This window comes from Leptodactylus fuscus, chromosome 3, assembly GCF_031893055.1.
Source record: "Leptodactylus fuscus isolate aLepFus1 chromosome 3, aLepFus1.hap2, whole genome shotgun sequence".
NCBI classification, from domain to species: domain Eukaryota; kingdom Metazoa; phylum Chordata; class Amphibia; order Anura; family Leptodactylidae; genus Leptodactylus; species Leptodactylus fuscus.
The window spans coordinates 109,879,884-109,899,981 of record NC_134267.1 but is presented as its reverse complement, the minus strand read 5'-3'; the positions used below and the strand labels follow the sequence as shown (position 1 = coordinate 109,899,981).

The window sequence follows — 20,098 nt, the reverse complement described above, 5'->3', positions numbered from 1 at the left end:
ACTTCAAAAAAATTTAAAAAATATATAGAACTAGCTGGTACCCGCGACTTCGTCTGCGGTGATTGTAGAAGTGGGATATATAATATATATGACGTTACTAGACACTAACATGGTCTCTAACCTGAACAAAGTCAAATGCCACATTTTTCATTCGTCTTCAAAACACAAACTGTAAAATTCCCCCTCCCAAAACCACATCAAAAGAAGATTATGTAAATATTAAACAATGACTGTATTTCTGATCAACTCTAGTTGAGATTTTCCATTTTACAAAAGAGTAATTCCTGAAAGTAATGGGTAATGGTAAGGTAGGTATGATCTAATGATTAGGATGGAAACAGAATATTATATTCCTTAGAATGATACATATATTTTTTTTTATAAGCAGGAAGTATGCATACAGAAGGGAATGGGATAAATAAAACTCCCAATTACATTTAGCAGGTAAAGAAGCATTTATTGTAGAAACTGCTACTGCATTTCCCATAGAGTGATTTGAGTTGGAAGAAAGTTACAGACTCCGACAAAGTAAAATGACTATTTTAAATTTGTACTGCATCTGACTGACTTTGGCTGTCAGTTATTTGTGAAGGAATCAGAATTGGAGTAGGAGTCAGGCTGTGGAAAAATAAAGGAATGGGAGGTTTGGTCTCCCAACTCCATGTTCTTGGTTAAACACTAAAGATCAAAAACCCATGAAGCACGAAAAATAGCTGCTCCATTCAACGGGGAATATTCTCATTGGTTTAATTAATCGCTTTTAGACCCACATACAATCACTGTCTTTTGGAAAGGTTTTACTATACTGTCTTTTACGGAAATATAACATATAGCAGTTTTTCAATGTATAGATGTCACACCAATCACTCCTGCTTCTATAGATCACAGCTAATGCTTACACTTCTATACAGTCACCAAAAAAGCTAAAGGCTAAAGCTAATGAAAGCCATCATGTATTCCACTGACATTTTGTTTTGAAGGGCACAACCACCACCCCCCATTCACATGTTCTATATAAACAGATGTTCTTATATATAAAAGGGAACCCCTGCTCAGTAACCCCCTTTCTGAACCAGAGCAGAGGTCTGCTGCAAAAAGCAGCTTTCACTCTGGAGCAACTGTATATTACACAGTATACTTTGAATGTGTGCCATGTTACACCCCATCTCCTGTAGCAACTATTGTAGTGGAAAAAAGTGCTAGTGCTTACATTTTCCCCAAAAAACACAGCCATTGACTAACCGTTTAACCCCCTAAAAGTCGCCTTAAAATTGCAAAAATCCTGTTGAAATAGTCACTTTTTTAATACGGATTCTAAATTTATGATGGAAATAAATATTACTGGCACATAACTGATGCTTTATGTCTTTTAGCCTTAATCCAGTTACGTTTCATCCCTCTCTGCATTTCAGCCTTCATAATTTTTCAAATTGTATTTCAATGTAGGTTTACGAGACCTTGTATTTTGTGATTTTTGATCAGGTTTTATCACTTTTTGTTTCTGAGAGGTGAGATGATCAGAAAACATCAGTTCTGACATCTGAATTTTCATGTCTATAGCTTTTACCATGTAGAATAAATGGCAAGTATGCTTCTGACTGATAAGGAGGACGGGGGGGACGGGGGAGATTTCATCAAATTTCAACTAAAGTCCATGGTGCCCCTATCACCAGGGATCATCTAAGGACTAGTTCATACGGGGCAAAATGGTCAGGATTTTGACGCGGTGTTAAAACAAGATTAAGATTGTGGCTTTGGAGATAGAGCAGTTTATAGTTAGTGTCCCTGAACAAGATGTATTTGGGGTGAATAGCAATGCACTTGGATCAAGCCCCAAATCCTGCCCGTCCAAAACTGTAGGTGGGTTAAGAAGTTATTCCAACTGGAAAACATCTCTTGTAGGTACATACTACAAAACTGAACTGTACCAGACCATTTTGGTCTGAATACTGGTTTCATTGATTGTAACTGTAGATATGTGCATTCACCACAGTAAGCAAATGAAAGTCTATGAATGTGACATTCAGGATACACAAGACAATGATTACTTGTACCTGTAGAAAGTAATTTCAACACATAAAAAAGCATTAACTACTCCTCTCACAGGCTGTAATGCTTGAAGAATAATCTTAATTGGAAGCACAGTATAGTTTGTGAATTGTGGAATAAGGGCACAGTGACCTAGATGGCACGAAACGAGAGACTGCCTAACCCTGTAAAACGTACCTATGACATAATAAAGTGGCACTGCCCACAACCACAAACATGTATTCAGGTGGATTTGAAAAACAAAAACCCAATTGAAGTTACATTTTCCCACCCATGGCAAACCACATGAAGCATCTTGCTGTGCTTGTGTTTTAGATGGCTCTTGTCCAGATCTGGCCATAATTGAGTAGTTGTACTAGTAAATGTAGTCTTCTCTCGCATATTATGAAATACTTGAATTGCCTCCTCTGCGCACCTACAAAGTCAGCGGCAAACAATAAGATAAAGCAAGTGTTTCGCAATAACATGGACTTCCTCCACCTTGATAGAAAACACGTTCATACATGTGTGTCAAACTACTAACAATTGAACTCCAAATTTCACAGGAAGATAGAGGGGAGAGAAGTTTCAGCTAACATTAGTGACAGTCACAATATTTCTCACATGGTAAATGGCATCAAACAATCTTGATACAGTCATACTCCACAGATTACGTGACACACATATATCACCTATCGCCAATATTGTATTAGGCTTTTAGTACTCAAAATAGTCCCCATTCTTCATCACCTTGTTAGGTTATGCTTGGTTTCTATGTGCATTAAATCCACCATGGTGACAGAGTTTATGATATTTTTATATACTGGCAACCACTCTCAGTTTCGAGACCTAGTTCGAGAGGTAACCACAGCTTCATATGTTACGTACGTGAGCATTCGCAACTTTTAAGAGATATGGAGGATATGTCTGTCAACAGCACCAAGCTCGGTACAGGTCTTCAAACCCATAACGCATTTAAGAGTCAATTCACTTTAACATGTCCTAATATTTGAAGAACATGTTTTGTTGCAGGTTGTTATTGATTTTATAATGGCTGCCAGGTTTCATAGGCTTAGATGAGATCCTGGCTATATAACCGAAATATTGATCTGCTCTATACAGTCATGATACATGAGCTACATAGAAGAACAATAAACTGATCATGCAGGTAGTGTTGTGTTGCATCCTTACACATGTCTCAACCTGCACAGATAAGCTTAACTTTCTAACACTGACAGACATATTGAGGTAGATAACTAGTTGAACAACCTTCATATTCCATTAAGGCTCTCTCCTCCTGCCACAAGCTCAACAGTTTCTTCACTGTAGTGACTGGTGGGGTAGAAGGACAAAGACACATGAACCAGATATATCGGACTACTGCTCATGGTGCCAAGATCACCAAAGCTTAATTAGTTTCTATAAACACATGAAAATAGAGATTAGAACTGGTTGTCACATTGGGCGCCATTACCATTTACTCTGAACCTTAACAAAATATCCTCTTTATTTCATATACAGTGGATCAATATCATGTATCAAAAACTGTCTTTAAAGAGGACCTTTCATGGATTTGGACACATGCGGTGTTATATACCACTGGAAAGCCAACAGTGCGCTGAATTCAGTGCACTGTCGGCTTTCCCGATCTGTGCCCCAGGTGAAGAGCTATCGGTACCGGTACCGTAGCTCTTCATCGTCAGAAGGGCGTTTCTGACAGTCAGTCAGGAACATCCTCCTGCACAGCAGCGCCTATCACGCTGTACAGTGTGAGCAGGGAGGAATGCCCCCTCCCCTCCTGATAATACTCTTCTATGGACAAGTACTGTGAGCAGAGGGAGGGGGGCGCTCCTCCCCACTCACACTGTACAGCGCTATAGGCGCTGCTATGCAGAAGGATGTTCCTGACTGTCAGAAACGCCCTTCTGACGATGAAGAGCTACGGTACGGGACCAATAGCTCTTCACCCGGGGCACAGATCGGGAAAGCAGACAGTGCACTGAATTCAGCACACTGTCGGCTTTCCAACGGTATATAACACCGCATGTGTCCAAAGCCGTGAAAGGTCCTCTTTAACATAAGGATTTTGGTATCTGGTAGAAGTCCTTCATGGAACAATGCACATGATGTAATGATAGGTCTATCCCTGGGCAGGCAGTGAGTGGGAAGAAGGGGGTAACAAACAGTTAGAATATTGGAACTAAAAATAATGATATGTATGTATGAGATATGGAATTTAGACAGCATTAAATAAATGTAAAGACAGGGAAAACACCTAAAACATAACTTTTACTAGGTAACTAATAAAAAGAATGTGCCTAAAAAACATTAAACATGTCCAAAATGTATTGTGCTACAAACACATCACAGGAGGAATGGGGACAGACCTCCAGATCCTCAATAACACAGCAGGCATTATCACTGGATAACTACTTGCAGGCTATGTCAGTTGGTTCACCGAATGGAGTCATTTCCCTCACTCACCCTTTGCAATAATACGCAGCAGCAGCTACACCCAAATACCACTTCCGGAATATCGCCTGTAGATTACAGGATATACGTAGTAAGAATTAACTAGTAAAAAAGAAGATATAGGCGTTTTCCATTTTCTTTGCTTTGATCTGAATATTGTAAGATGTAAACAGTGTGTTTCCCCTGGATCTAAGGCCCTGTTCACATATTGCGGGGAGCCTCCCATGTGTAGGCATGAAGTGAGACACTACAAAATATATACTGTATAAATAAGGCACTAGTGTATATATTAAATATATTCATGCCAGAGAAAAATGTAGGGCCAATGATATAGATGCTAATAGAAACCTTGGACATATACACTCACTGGCCACTTTATTAGGTACACCATGCTAGTAACGGGTTGGACCCCCTTTTGCCTTCAGAACTGCCTCAATTCTTCGTGGCATAGATTCAACAAGGTGCTGGAAGCATTCCTCAGAGATTTTGGTCCATATTGACATGATGGCATCACACAGTTGCCGCAGATTTGTCGACTGCACATCCATGATGCGAATCTCCCGTTCCACCACATCCCAAAGATGCTCTATTGGATTGAGATCTGGTGACTGTGGAGGCCATTGGAGTACAGTGAACTCATTGTCATGTTCAAGAAACCAGTCTGAGATGATTCCAGCTTTATGACATGGCGCATTATCCTGCTGAAAGTAGCCATCAGATGTTGGGTATATTGTGGTCATAAAGGGATGGACATGGTCAGCAACAATACTCAGGTAGGCTTTGGCGTTGCAACGATGCTCAATTGGTACCAAGGGGCCCAAAGAGTGACAAGAAAATATTCCCCACACCATGACACCACCACCACCAGCCTGAACCGTTGATACAAGGCAGGATGGATCCATGCTTTCATGTTGTTGACGCCAAATTCTGACCCTACCATCCGAATGTCGCAGCAGAAATCGAGACTCATCAGACCAGGCAACGTTTTTCCAATCTTCAATTGTCCAATTTCGATGAGCTTGTGCAAATTGTAGCCTCAGTTTCCTGTTCTTAGCTGAAAGGAGTGGCACCCGGTGTGGTCTTCTGCTGCTGTAGCCCATCTGCCTCAAAGTTCGACGTACTGTGCGTTCAGAGATGCTCTTCTGGCTACCTTGGTTGTAACGGGTGGCTATTTGAGTCACTGTTGCCTTTCTATCAGCTCGAACCAGTCTGGCCATTCTCCTCTGACCTCTGGCATCAACAACGCATTTCCGCCCACAGAACTGCCGCTCACTGGATGTTTTTTCTTTTTCGGACCATTCTCTGTAAACCCTAGAGATGGTTGTGCGTGAAAATCCCAGTAGATCAGCAGTTTCTGAAATACTCAGACCAGCCCTTCTGGCACCAACAACCATGCCACGTTCAAAGGCACTCAAATCACCTTTCTTCCCCATACTGATGCTCGATTTGAACTGCAGGAGATTGTCTTGACCATGTCTACATGCCTAAATGCACTGAGTTGCCGCCATGTGATTGGCTGATTAGAAATTAAGTGTTAACGAGCAGTTGGACAGGTGTACCTAATAAAGTGGCCGGTGAGTGTATTTTAGTAAAGAAAAATGCTTCTTTCTCCTGCCATTTTCTCAATTCAATCAATATATCTGAAACCACTTATGATAGTTACTTCGCTAGCGCATAGACAGACAGAAGAAAGGAAAGGAGGTTGAGCCTTCAAGTGACATACTTATCTCCTTACAGAAATATTGTTGTCTGAAAGGAGGCAAGTCATTTTAAGCTTTAGGCACGTCTCCATCTCTTTCCATCAGTATACGAGAGCTATTGGAGTATAGACGTGAAAATGGAATTGGAAGAAGTGATCACTGCAGCACAAGGAAAGGGAAATAATGTGAGAAAGAAACTTTTCTTTTTAAATTTACTAATATCACATGCACTGTTGATTTACAAAATAAAGATAAAAAAAAAAAATTGGAAATTTTTTTTGAAAAACATCCTAGACTACATAATTGGCTTATAATGTCACAATGTTTACTAAAAAAAAAAATAAAATAAAAAAATCAATATCACACTGAAGCACCTGGAATTTCAAACACAGAGACACAATTTAACACCGTAAGACTAAAGATCCAAAATTCTCACCATGCCCAATTTTTTCTATGTTGTCTAACTACTCAAAAAAAATAAAAAATTAAAGTAATTGGCTTATTGTCTGGAATTAGTTTCTCTGTACCAGTAGTGGCAGCCTGATCCCCAGGTCACGAGTCCTTAGTGATATTTTCTGATGACATTGGTGCTCAGGTCACAGCCTATCACTGGCAGATGGCACAGGTAAAGCATGCTAAAGAGACATCATTAGAGACATTTAACAGAGGGGTCCAGGGTACAGCCTGCAGTAGGGTGGACCTGTAAAAGGTAAGTTGTTACTTTTTTCTTTATATTATTTCATACCTGAAGTAAATGAATTGTGCCATGGATACCAAGAATGGCGCAGACACTATAGACAGACACTATAGAAATGTAAATGTTTTCTCTCTGTTTCAGCCCAAATTTAAACTGTCCACCAGTTTCAAAGTGAGCAGCAGCAGATGTGGCAGTGTACTGAGAGTCAGTTAGCACAAATGGTACTTTCTTTTCTTTTCTTGTGGTCATTGACAGTGTTTCACTGAGACATCAGAAAATATCACATGTGAACGAAAATGTGCTTCATGATCTTCATAAGAATAAACTGAAAAGAACATGCTATCTTGGTTTCACTAGCTGTTCTTATTTCTCTTTTGCAAATAGCTGAGAGATCCAAATTAGCTTTTGAAAGTTTTCGAAAGATGTTTCATAAGCTGTTCTGTATGTTTCAAGAACATTTCATACGCTCTGTTAGAAAGTCTGTCAACAGTTCTGAGATGTGACAAAACATCCCATACTAGCAAACCGCTAGTACTTTAGTTTAGAAGTCTTAAAGGTGATAAACTAGTGAGTGTTAAAGAGCAGCTTGGAAAATGGTTTGGTCTATTCATGTGCCTTATGGATGCCGCTTACTATGGCTTGTGACATATGATAAATGCTGCCACCTGGGCTATAGGTAAGCCATGGTCAGTCAGAATCAGTGAAAGTCTTAGCATTCATTAAGAAACGTGAATTCCTAGGAATGGGCTCAGTGGTTAGCACCGTTGCCTTGCAGCACTGGAGTCCTCAGTTTGTATCAGGCCAAAGACAACATCTGCAAGGACTTTGTGTGTTCTCCCCATGTTTGACTAGTTTCCTCCTAAACTCCAGTGACACACTGATCGAGAATTTAGATTGTGAGCACTGTGAAATCTGATGGGGCTATATAAGTAAGCAAAATAAAAGTAAATGTGCAACAAATTATACATCTAATTCAATCATTACGTAACTCATAACTGTATATTATAATTAATCATTTTATTATGAAACTAAAAGTTGGAAATATTTTTTTCAGACTGCACGCATTTTCACATAGCCAAAAACTCCCATGGGAATATCTGATCCACAAAATGGACCAACATACACACGTGGACAAAATTGTTGGTACCCCCGTTTAATGAAAGAAAAACCCACGATGGTCACAGAAATAACTTGAAACTGACAAACCGGAATTTGCCACACTACATGTTGACAACCCACAAATCTTCTGGGAGAATGTCCTATGGACAGACGAGACAAAAATCAAACTTTTTGGCAAGGCACATCAGCTCTATGTTCACAGACGGAAAAATGAAGCATATCTCGAAAAGAACACTGTCCCTACCAGCGCCTCAACTCTAATGAGACGAGGTGAGGAGTCAGCCTCAGGCGGCTCGCCGGAGGATTATTCTTTTTACTTTTTTTGCCTAAACTAACGCAGGAGAGCGGCCGCTCTTAAAACAACCCGAGTGGCCCTTCTTGTACGCTGGTTAAGACCTCTGCGTCTCAGCACAGGTCGGAAAAATTTACCAACCTCTCCGAGCCTGCCCGGGCAAGGCCTCAATCCCACTACTGCCATTATTATACTCAGGAGTCTTTTCAGATCGCCGAGTATAATAATCGGAGCCCCAGGGGAGGTGAGGGAACATAATAAACAGTGTTACTCACTTCTCCGAGATCCGATGTGAATCCTAGAAAGCTTCGGGCCTATATGATAATGTCCAAGACGTCATGTAGTCTGGGATATTACCATACAGGCCCAAAGCCTGTGCTAGCAGTACCATATAGGCCCGAAGCCTGTGCTAGTAGTAATTGCCTGTTACTGCTAGCACAGGCTTTGGGCTTGTATGGCAACAGGCTGTTTCTGCTACCACAGGCTTTGGGCCTATATGGTAATATCCCAGACAAAGTGATGTCTGGGACATAACCATATAGGCCCAAATCCTGCTAGGATTAACATCGGATCCCGAAGAGGTGAGTAACACTGCTTATTATGTTCCTTCACCTCCCCTGGGGTTCCGATTATTATACTCGGGGGTTTGAAAAGACCCCTGAGTATAATAATAGTTCATGGGTGTGCAACCGTAAGGCATAATAGTTGGGTGGGCAACTGTGGGGCATAATAGAGCTTGAAGGGTCCACTGTGGCTCCTGTAACCTCTATTATGCCCCACAGCGGCCCCCCTGCAACCTCTATTATGCCCTATAGTCTATTGTGCCACTGTGTGGCATAACATAGGCCGCTGTGGGATATATATATATATATATATATATATATATATATATATATATAGATATAGATAGATAGATAGATAGATATATATATATGGGTTGGATGTGTGGATAAGTGAGGAGTCAAAGATGTCTGTGTTACAAACTTCAGAGTCAAATCAGAGCTGGAAAAAGTGGTCATGGCCGTCCAAAGGGAAGAGACGGGAAATGTGGGAAGACTTCTTCTGTGAGTATTACTGCACAAAATATTATTGCATTGTATTTATTGTAATGTTACCGCTAGCAACCCCAACCCCCCACCCCCCCCCCACCCCCTAACTGAGGCGGATGATCAAAAGATGAACCATAACACCCCCCCCCCTCCATACCGGAGTTGGGGGGGGGGGGTCGTCTTTTGATCGTCCGCCTCAGGCAGCAGAGAGGCTAGGTTCACCACTAGTCCCTACTGTGAAACATGGAGGAGGCTCTGTTATGTTCTGGGGCTGCTTTGCTGCATCTGGCATAGGGTGTCTTGAATATGTGCAGGGCACAATGAAATCTCAAGACTATCAAGGGATTTTACAGAGAAATGTGCTGCGCAGTGTCAGAAAGCTTGGTCTCAGTCGCAGGTCATGGGTCTTGCAAAAGGATAATGACCAAAACACACAGCTAATAACACCCAATAATGGCTAAGAGGAAACGATTGGACTATTCTGAAGTGGCCTTCAATGAGCACTGACCTAAATACTATTGAGCATCTTTGGAACATGCCGCCTGGAAAAGGCACCCTTCAAACCCGAGACAACTGGAGAAATTTGCAAATGAGGAGTGAGACAAAATACCTGTTGAGAGGTGCAGAAGTCTCATTGACAGTTACAGGAATCGTATGATTGCCTCAAAAGGTTGTACAGCAAAATATCAAGTTAAGAGAACCATCATTTCTGTCCAGGCCTGTTTCAAGAGTTTTTTTTTTTTTTTTTTTTTTTTTTTTTTTAATTCTGTTGAAGCAAAAAGCAATGTCTGACTTTCATTTGTTCATTTTCATAGAATTTTTATCTATTACTTTTGTCAGATTCAAGTTATTTCTGGGACTTAAACGAGGGGTATCAACAATTTTGTCCACGTGTGTAGCGCATCTTACTTCTGTCTAGTAGTCTGTGGACACTCATGGAAGTGAAATGAGCAAGGTGGATAGGACACGACCCAATTCATGGAAGCTGAGATCAGTGTTTATTCATACAACGGGGTTCAAAAGCCATGTGCTAGTTTTCACTGATCCCTCAATAGATTGAAGTTTATGAGAAACTAGCTGGTACTCGCGACTTCGTCTGCGGTGATTGTAGCAGTGGGTATATACAGGCGTGGGTAAGGTTTTCGTAGTGTGTATAAGGTATGGGATATGAAATGTAACTTTGTATCTTGTTTTTGCTGTAATTCAGAGAATACGTGAGACTTTTGTGTTGAAGTTAATTTGTATTTGAGCTGCTATACGGTGTTGTGAGAAACTTTACATAGTGACTTTGGGACAGAAGTATTTGAAGTTAACCCTTTCCCGCCGATGGCAATTTTTGATTTTCGTTTTTCATTTTTGACTCCCCTCCTTCTAAACCCCATAACTTTTTTATTTCTCCGCTCCCAGAGCCATATGAGGTCTGAATTTTTCCTGGGACAAATTTTTCTTCATGATGCCGCCATTATTTATTCTATATAATGTACTGGGAAGCAGGGAAAAAAATCAGAATGGGGTAGATTTGAAGAAAAAAATCATTTCTGCGACTTTCTTATGGGCTTTGGTTTTACGGCGTTCACTGTGCAACCAAAATGACATGTCCCCTGTATTCTGTGTTTCGTTACGATTCCGGGGATACCAAATTTATATGGTTTTATTTACATTTTGGCCCCTTTAAAAAAATCCAAAACTGTGTTAAAAATTTTTTTTTTTTTTAGAAAAGTCGCCATATTCCGACAGCCGTAACTTTTTTTATAAGTGCGAGTACGGGGATGTATAGGGCGTCTTTTTTTTGCGGGACCGGGTGTACTTTGTAGTTCTACCATTTTGGGGAAATGTTATTGCTTTGATCACTTTTTATTCAAATTTTTATCAGAATCAAAACAGTGAAAAAATGGCGGTTTGGCACTTTTGACCATTTTTCCCGCTACGGCGTTTACCGAACAGGAAAAATATTTGTATAGCTTTGTAGAGCGGGCGATTTCGGACGTGGGGATACCTAACATGTATGTGTTTCACAGTTTTTAACTACTTTTATATGTGTTCTAGGGAAAGGGGGGTGATTTGAATTTTTAATCCTTTTTATTTTTTTCATTTTTTTTTTTTTTTACTTTTTTTTAAACTTTTTTTTTGCATTTATTAGACCGCCTAGGGGTATTGACATGGGTGGGCGGTGTCGCGGATTGTCAGAGCGGTGGGGGTCAGCAAACATGGCTGCTCCGGAGTGTTAAAGAGAGCCTCCTGGAGTATCGTTAAGGTGAGGGGCAAAGTGGTAAAGTATATGCATATGTGATTGTGTGGGGTTAGGGGCTAGGCTGTAGAGGGCAATATGAATTTTGTGGCTTGCTATGGTCCAAAGTGTGTGAGATTGCAGAGATGGTGGTGTGAGTTTGGGTTTTGTGGGGGTCCTGGCACAAACGTATGTGCGCTATTGTGACGAAAAGTAGCCTATTGCGCAATTGTTTGTGGAAACTTTCAGCCAAATCGGTCGAGCGGGTTTTGCGTGATTGAGGAACAAACATCCAAACACACAAACCCACAAACTTTCACATTTATAATATTAATAGGATCCATGAAAAAAATAGGTTACCCTCAGGTGCACAAAAAAGTACTTTTACACAGCCGAGTGAATATGCACTTGGGCCTTAGAAAAATTCAAACGTAAACTCACCCACAATCTGACAAAGATGTGCTAAATGACAAAATGGGTAAAACTGTGTTAAGTGCTAAAAACAAAGAAATGGAGACATTCATACAATATTGGTGACAAGCCTTACTGATCAAATCATTACTGAAAAGATATTTTCTTACAGATATGAATTGTATCGGCTAGAATGGGTGTTTGATACTTTAAAGAGGTTAAACCACCATTACAATGACTTTTTTTTAGCATGTTTCTTTACTGCACCTGGAAACATATAACCTGTCATACTGCAACAGAAAGATGGAGGTCACTACTCATCTGAGTCATTGTTTGTCAGCAGATGTAAGACACCAAATGCCACCCAAAGCCCACATGCTTTCACCGTATTAAGCTTCTCGGAACCCAGCAGCTGGCCCATTTTTATAATTTTCTCTATTTTGCACTTCTGCTAGGGTGTGGAAAAGGTCAAGATGTGACCCATGTGAAAGTGTTACACAGTCGTAGATTCATTGCCCATAAAGACTGATATTGTAACACAGCCAAAAACAATGTGAGGTGTAAGGAGGCCATGAAAAGAGTCGATCACAAAGCAAACACCCAAACACAGCCTCTTCAAAAGGAAAAGTTGTGATTCTTTAGAAAGTTTCCGTTTGAAGTAGCTATATTTACTATATCTACAAAACCAATGTAATGACAGGCAAATTCGCTGAAATATGCTGATTATTTTTCATAGAAAAATGAAGATTCCCTATTGTAATTCTAAGACACAAACTTAGCTGATACTACTTCTGAATGAAGGAATGACTGCAGGTAGACTACACAGCGTTTTGTTTGTAGGCTGTAACCATAGACATGGCAACCATCCCAGTATAAATACATAGAAGCAATATGCAAAAAACACGGACACTATCAATAAAGACTATTGAAAAGTTGCTTAAAAGGGGTCTTCTCTTAGGGACAGTTATGAAATATTCACAGGATACACCATATGTGTGTGAAAGACAAAAAGGTCCTACATATGGGATATGCACCTGTCTCCAAATACAAGGGTCCACAACTTCTATTTAAAGGTGTTATCCAATTTCTAATATTGATGGTGTATCCTCTAGTACTGCTGATCTGTTGGGGCCCCAGATGTTGGCCCCTGCAGATCTAATATTGATGGCCTATAATTCAGGGGTCAGCAACCTACAGCACTCCAGCTGCTGTGAAACTACAACCCCCAACATGCTCGATTCACTTCCATGGGAGTTTCAAGAACAGCAGAGCAAGTATGCATGCTGGGAGATGTAGTTTTACAACAGTTGGAGTGCCGAAGGTTGCCTACTAGGATAAGGTATCAATATTAGAAACTGAATAAACCCTTTAAAATAGTGCCGCAGCAAGTGCTGCGATCAGAACACCCATTGCAGTAAATATACCGCCACCTCTCCATTCGCAGCAGAGCAAACCAGAGCATGAGTTGACTTGATGCTGATTAAAATGTGAACTGCAGGTCTGTTCCCACATGAATTTTTGGCAGCTTGTGGATGAGATCCCCTTTACTGTTTCTGTGAACACTTCAGATTTCCCACCTGCAATTCCGTGGTGGAAAAATCTACAGCGTATCCATCCTGTGTGGACATACCTTATTTGTTTGATTTAAAAAGAGAAACGTTCAGGCCTGTTCACACGGGCACAGAGGAGACGGATTATGGCGCGGAATCCACGTCATAATCCACCCCCTCACAATGGTGGTCTATGGAAACCGCTAGCAACATGACCTTTCTTGAGGCGGATTCTGCCTAAGGAAGGCAAGAGACATGAATGGGAGGCGGAAACTGCGTTGTTTTTTTAACAAGAAAACGCGTCACAGTTTTTACGGTCCATTCAGTGCCCAGCAGGGAAAAACCGCCTGGCGTTTTCTGAAGTCGTTTTTACCAGAAACCGCTCCAAAAAACACCTCAAGGTCAAAAAAACACTTCCTAATTAGGAAGCGTTTTTTTCCAGACCAAAAAAATCGCCATGCGGTTTTCACGTATGAACTGGCTCTTCAAGTCCTCAAGCACTTGCGGTTTTATATACTAACTGTATATAAAACTGGGATCACAGATAAGAGTCATCGCTGGGCAGTAAGGAACGCCCCCTCTGACAGTAAAGCGCTATGGACGAGTACTATCAGGAGAGGCGTTCCTCACAGCCCAGTTAGACTGTCAGAAACGCCCTTCTGACAGTGGGCAGAGATATGTCTAGCCCCGAGGCACCTAACGGGAAAGCTGACACTGACGGCTTTCTAGCAGTATATAGAACTGCCTGTGCCTGAGGACATGAAAGGTCCTCTTTTAAGGAAGTTCTTAAATGGTCCATCTGTTTAGGATTTTTTTTTTCTGGTATTACTAAATACTGCATACTACAGTTCTATGCTGGATTATTAAACAACAGACCACAGAATTATCACTGTATCCACTAGTAAGCAAGTGAAAGCTTCAGTTTTATGTGATATGTGCCAAATTATGCTTCCGTCTGAATGTTTTTCACCTTTAGAAAATAAAAAATTATCTAAAATGCTTATATCTATGGTGAAGTGATAAGAGGAAAAACATCTCTAGTGGAATACATACCATTTTGTAAACCCATCCACAGTTGTTTGTGGTCCTTCTTCTGCATTTCATTTACAACTTGACTTTTGTGCTTTAAAGCATCAGCTTCTTTTACAGATGACATAAAGTGTGCTTCAATCACATCTTTGGATTGGCAACGCAAAAGGTCTTTTGATGGGAAATTCTGTCATAAAAGGAAGGTAAACAAGTGATCTGTATATTACCAATAAAGATTTTGCCTACACCAGCTAACAAAGTGTCTGTATCTCCACAGCAAAATAAAATAGAGAAATCCACGATTTATGTATTTATGTGTATTCCTTTTTCAGCACCAATTTCATCTGCAAAGCACACAACTAATAGCAAAGGAGTGTGTTGTTTTTGTTGTTGTTTTTATTGAGCAAAGTAAACTATAAGCGCTTCACAAAGTGACGTAACTTTTTTAATTGCAAACCTCTTGAAGGCCAGGGTCCCATTCTGGTGCCGGGTTTTACAGTTCCTGCAAAGTGGATGGGATTCTAGCTAATCCCATCCACACATTGCAGATAAATATCCAAAATAAACAAGAGGTGACAAAAAATTTTTTTGCGTTTTTGTAAATCGAAGCATGTCAATTATACCTACGGAAAGGCTGGAGTTGGTAGAAATAGTAATAGGTCCTTTTTTTTTAAAAAAAAAAAAAAAAAAAAGTACAACCCTCTGAACTTCCATGAACCAAGTCAGAAAGCTGCTGAATATCATCAACTCCTGCTCCTGTTACATGGATAGCACTTAGTTTGGATGGTCACCACTTTATATCACATTTCCACCTACAGAGACAAGCGGAGGAGAATGTGTGACCCTAGTTATTCACCTAAAGGTTTACATGCTAGACCTGCAGCGATTAGACAATCCCTTTAACAATTGTGCACTGTTTGTGTACCCAATAGATCAGGGGTGCCCAATACGTCGATCACGGAATGCAAACAGGGATCCCCGGTGTCTGCAGGCCCCGCCTGCAAGTGTCCGGAGATGACTCTCCGCCTACGCTGTGAACAAGCACTCCGGACACTTGCAGGCCGGGCAGCAGCAGCTCCAGGGGAAGACGTGCTCCCCGCTCTTAGGGATGAAGGGAGCCGGGGTGCTGCTTGTTCATAGCGCAGGCTGAGAGTCATCTCCAGACACTGGAAGGCGGGGCTGCCGCAGCCTCAGCCTGCCAGTGTTCAGAGATAACTCTCAGCCTGCGCTGTGAACGAGCAGACAGCGGGGATCCCTGAACACCGCTGTCTCCTGCTCTCACGCTCCTCCCCCAGGCCTGTCCCAGCCCCGCCCACAGGCCCACCCTGCCCCACCCACAAGAAGTGGGTAGTATATCTTATCCTTTGGTCAGATAAAGTAGCTCACATGCTGAAAAAGTGTGAGCACTCCTGCAATAGATCTATCGCAGTAGACCTCTGCATTTTCAGATAAAGAACTTTAATGATAATTCTGGGCTTTAATTCGGGGCTTTTGAGGCAGAGTAAGAAGTGCAATGGCAGGACCACTGAAATGTGCAAACTCTAACTTTGGCAAAATAGAAAAATCAAATATAATTCTATAATAATTTGGACATCAGAATAGGAAAATAAGCAAGTCTAGCCATGTCATGACACTTCAATCTTAGGCCCCTATTTTAGTCACAAGTGAAGTCAGAAGTTTGGTTTATTGACTCCAATGCCCTGTATTATTTGAAGTGGTTTGTGTATCCTCAACTGTATGAAAGGCAGAACCCTGTGAAAAGTTATAGATTTTACTGCAAATAACCATGGGTTTTGCCAGTGCTCAATATTTTGTGCATGTTTTCATCTAGATCAGCTTTGCTTAAAGAGGACCTTTCACCTCCTGGGGCACATGCGGTATAATACACCACTAAAAAGCCAACAGTGCGCTGAATTCAGCGCACCATCTGCTTTCATTTTCTGTGCCCCCATTGAAGAGCTATCAGTTCCGGTACTGTAGCCCTTCACTGTCAGAAGGGCGTTTCTGACAGTCAGTCAGGAACGCCCCTCCTCACAGCAGCGTCTATTGCTCTGTACTTTGAGAGGGCTGTTGCTTATCGCCCGGCGATGACGCAACAGCCCGATTCCCCCCCCCCCCCTTAGTACTCGTCTATGGACAAGCACTATCAGGAGGGGAGAGAGGCTTTCCTCACTGCTCTCACAGTACAGCGCTATAGGTGCTACTGTGAGAAAGGGCATTCCTGACTGACTGTCAGAAACGCCCTTCTGACAGTGAAGAGCTACGGTACTGATAGCTTTTCACCGGGGGCTCAGAACAGGAAAGCTGATAGTGTGCTGAATTCAGCGCACTGTCGACTTTCTAGCGGTGTATTAAGCCGCATGTGCCCCAAGTGGTGAAAGGTCCTCTTAAAGTAAAGGCAACAAAGCTAAAATAGATTTCTTCCCTTTGAACCTGTCAAGAACTACAAGTCAACTGCCCATAGACAAATGAACATACAACACATTGTTACTGGAGTGCAATAAAAATTATAGCACTTATGTGAGAGCTCTGCATGAAACATAGTGGAACAAATGACTCAGATCTAGAGCCACAGCTTCACATACTGAAAGGGAGGCAACATTTTTGCCTGCATCTAAGAGAACAGTGGTTTTGATAAACCGTTTGGATGTTATCAAAGTAAGTTCAGTTACAAAAAAAAAATACACACAACATGTCAAGTCATGCCCTACAAGACAGATTCCGAGATGACTCTGAATAAAAGTAGTCATGGGTCTGTTTTTAGCAAAACACTTTCATGGTTCAGAAATTACCTACTCAAAAAGGTTCTTAGTCAGCATTTTGGCCTCTCACTTTGCGTCATCATTGTACACTCTTAAAGGGCTTTCTGATTCGTAAATCAGCATTTACACACAGAAATAGAATGAATTGTTTGATATACTTTTCTATGATTGTATATAACATGAATTGTATGTAGAAATTATATTAAGGCACAAACTAAGATGAAAATGATCACTCAACTTTCACCACAATTCTTAGGCCTCGTTCACATCAGCGTTTGGATTCCGTCCGGGGGAGTCTGCATGGGGACCCCCCGAATGGAATACAAACGCAATTGCAAGCGCTGGTGCAGTAAAAGCACACGGACCCCATAGACTATAATGGGATCCATGTGCTTGCCACGTGCTGCCCGCACAAATCATGCGGACAGGAAGTGAACTACTTTCATGTCCGCATGATTCGTGTGGAGATCTGGCGGCAAGCACACGGACTCCATTATAGTCTATTGGGTCCGTGTGCTTTTACTGCACAGCACTTGCGTTTGGTATTCCGTTGGGGAGGGGGGCCCCCATGCAGACTCCCCCAGACGGAATCCAAACGCTGATGTGAGCGAGGGCTTAAATAATTTAATTAGAAAAGATTTGCACTGTCAGCTTCACAGAGAGTCATGGTGAATATGTGTAGCAGTGCCACAACTCCCCGCCCCCGAAACCCCCCCCCCCCCCCCCCCTAACTATATATACACACAGGTACACTGGTATTTTCTATTAAAAGTGATATTTAATACAATAGCATTATAAACATACCTTAAAGTGAACAGTGATGCTCCAAGGGAGGGATGTGTTAGATGCATGCAGATCAAAAAGTAAGCCAATTGGATAATGCCTTGAAAAAGAACATGAGGGGAAAAAAAAAAAAAAGGAAAATTAAAATATTTCAAGACAAGACATCAACTTTATTTTAAAGAGAGTCTATCACCACCAAAGTGTCATAGCGCTGTGTTGCAGCTGAGAAAATCAATTTTTATTCCATATGGAAATGGAAAAGATCTGTTTTGTGCACTGGGGATGGAGCCACACATGCCGGAGCACCATTTTCTTTTATGATCCCTGCAAATTGCTGGTCATGGAATGTAAATTTCCATTGCTGGGGAAGCTGTAACAGATTACACTAATATTATAAATGTGAAAGTTTGTGTTTGGTTGTTTGTTACACACAGCTAACCCTGAGTCCATTGTGTACATTCATTTGCATAGTATCTGATCTGCTCCAGGCAGTGCTGACACGCTGGATGGGAAAACCTCTTTAATCCAAATTGGCAGTTTGACAATTTTAAACATGCTGGGAAAAAGAAAATCTAATTGATCGAAAATTCTAAAACAACGATAGCTATGACGGTAGCCCAGAAGTCACAGACTTCTCCTCAAGCGGAGCTCAGGAGGATTGAGCAAGCTAGTCGTCAAACGGCTCTTATAGCAGCTGAAACGCCAGAGCAGGCGGATCATCAACACCAACAACACACTCATTATATGGCGTCCCAGCGAGCTGATGAGATGCCAGAACAATCACAGGCACGGTGCGAGGAACAAGTTCAGCAGCAGGCCAACTTGAGAGCTGCCGAAACGCCAGAGCAGGTGGATCACCAACGCCAACGGTATGCTCATTATATGGTGTCCTAGCCAGCTCCTGAAATACCACAACAATCACAGGCATGGCACAAGGAACAAGTTCAGCAGCAGGACAACTTGAGAATTGCCGAAACGTTGGAGCAGGTGAACCATCGGTAGCAGCAATTTGCTGAATATAGGCGGATCTTCAATGCCAACAACATGCTGACGTAGTCGCGGGCAGAGGCTAGTTTATCATACAGTAATATTTTGAGAACATAAACCCCTTACAGCTGCTGACACCTGGCGGTGATGCGATCAAAATTGGCTCCAATCGTTGGCATTAACCCCTTTCTACAGGAAAAAGTCTGTCTCAGTTGGAGTCACCACAGCTCACTTACTTCTATTGATTGATAAGTCAAGGCTTGTCAAGGGTCCGAGGCCTGTCACAGGAATTTAACTACTGAGGCTTGCCTGTGATAGGTGTATTGCAGTCTATGGGACAAGTGATATAACAACAACAGTTTCAAGCCTCTTAGGGGGTGCTCATAAAAGTTAAAAAAAAAAAAAAAAAATTAAAAATTTTTTTTAGTAAAAAATTGAAAATAATTGAAAGAAACCTCAAAATTCAAAATTATACCCATTTGGCTAGATCTGAAACAAAAATAAACTAAACAAGAAATTAAATATCGCAGTCAAAAATGTCTGAACTATCATTGTATAAAAGCTTCACCCTGTAAAAATATTAAATAAAAAGCTATCAAAATACCAAACATTCTTCAAAATGAAAAAGTACACCTGGCACTGCAGACAAAATACACCTTATGCAGCCCTATATATGTATACTACAACATCCCACACTGCTCTATTATATCTTCCATAACCATAACCATATTATAGAGGAAAAAGAAATGGACAAAGTATTGTGTAAAACAACTTAGACATGAAGATGTGAGGCTCAGCAAAATAAAAAAGGCACATGCGCCATCTTGTGGATACAAATCAGCACAGCAACATATCTGGACTAGTTTTTCCTCTGAATTGAAAACTGCAGCATGCTAGGTTTTTTCTGCCCATTCGAAAAACAGTAACCTGATGTATATTTTTTTAACACATCTGCAGTGGCTAAATATGTTCAGTTTGAGTCAACGTTCAAA

The 20,098-nt window shown here is 41.2% G+C and overlaps 1 protein-coding gene across 2 annotated transcripts in view; it reads right to left on the bottom strand.

Annotated features, from left to right (window-relative positions):
- ATG5 (autophagy related 5) overlaps positions 1–20,098 on the bottom strand; it is a 91,420-nt gene that overhangs the window by 58,434 nt on the left and 12,888 nt on the right. For both annotated transcript variants that reach the window (XM_075268171.1, XM_075268173.1), the window contains exons 4-5: positions 18,141–18,219; positions 14,599–14,761 (exon numbers count right to left, since the gene is read on the bottom strand). In XM_075268171.1, coding sequence (XP_075124272.1) covers positions 14,599–14,761; positions 18,141–18,219 — 242 coding nt within the window. The remainder of the gene's footprint in view (positions 1–14,598; positions 14,762–18,140; positions 18,220–20,098) is intronic.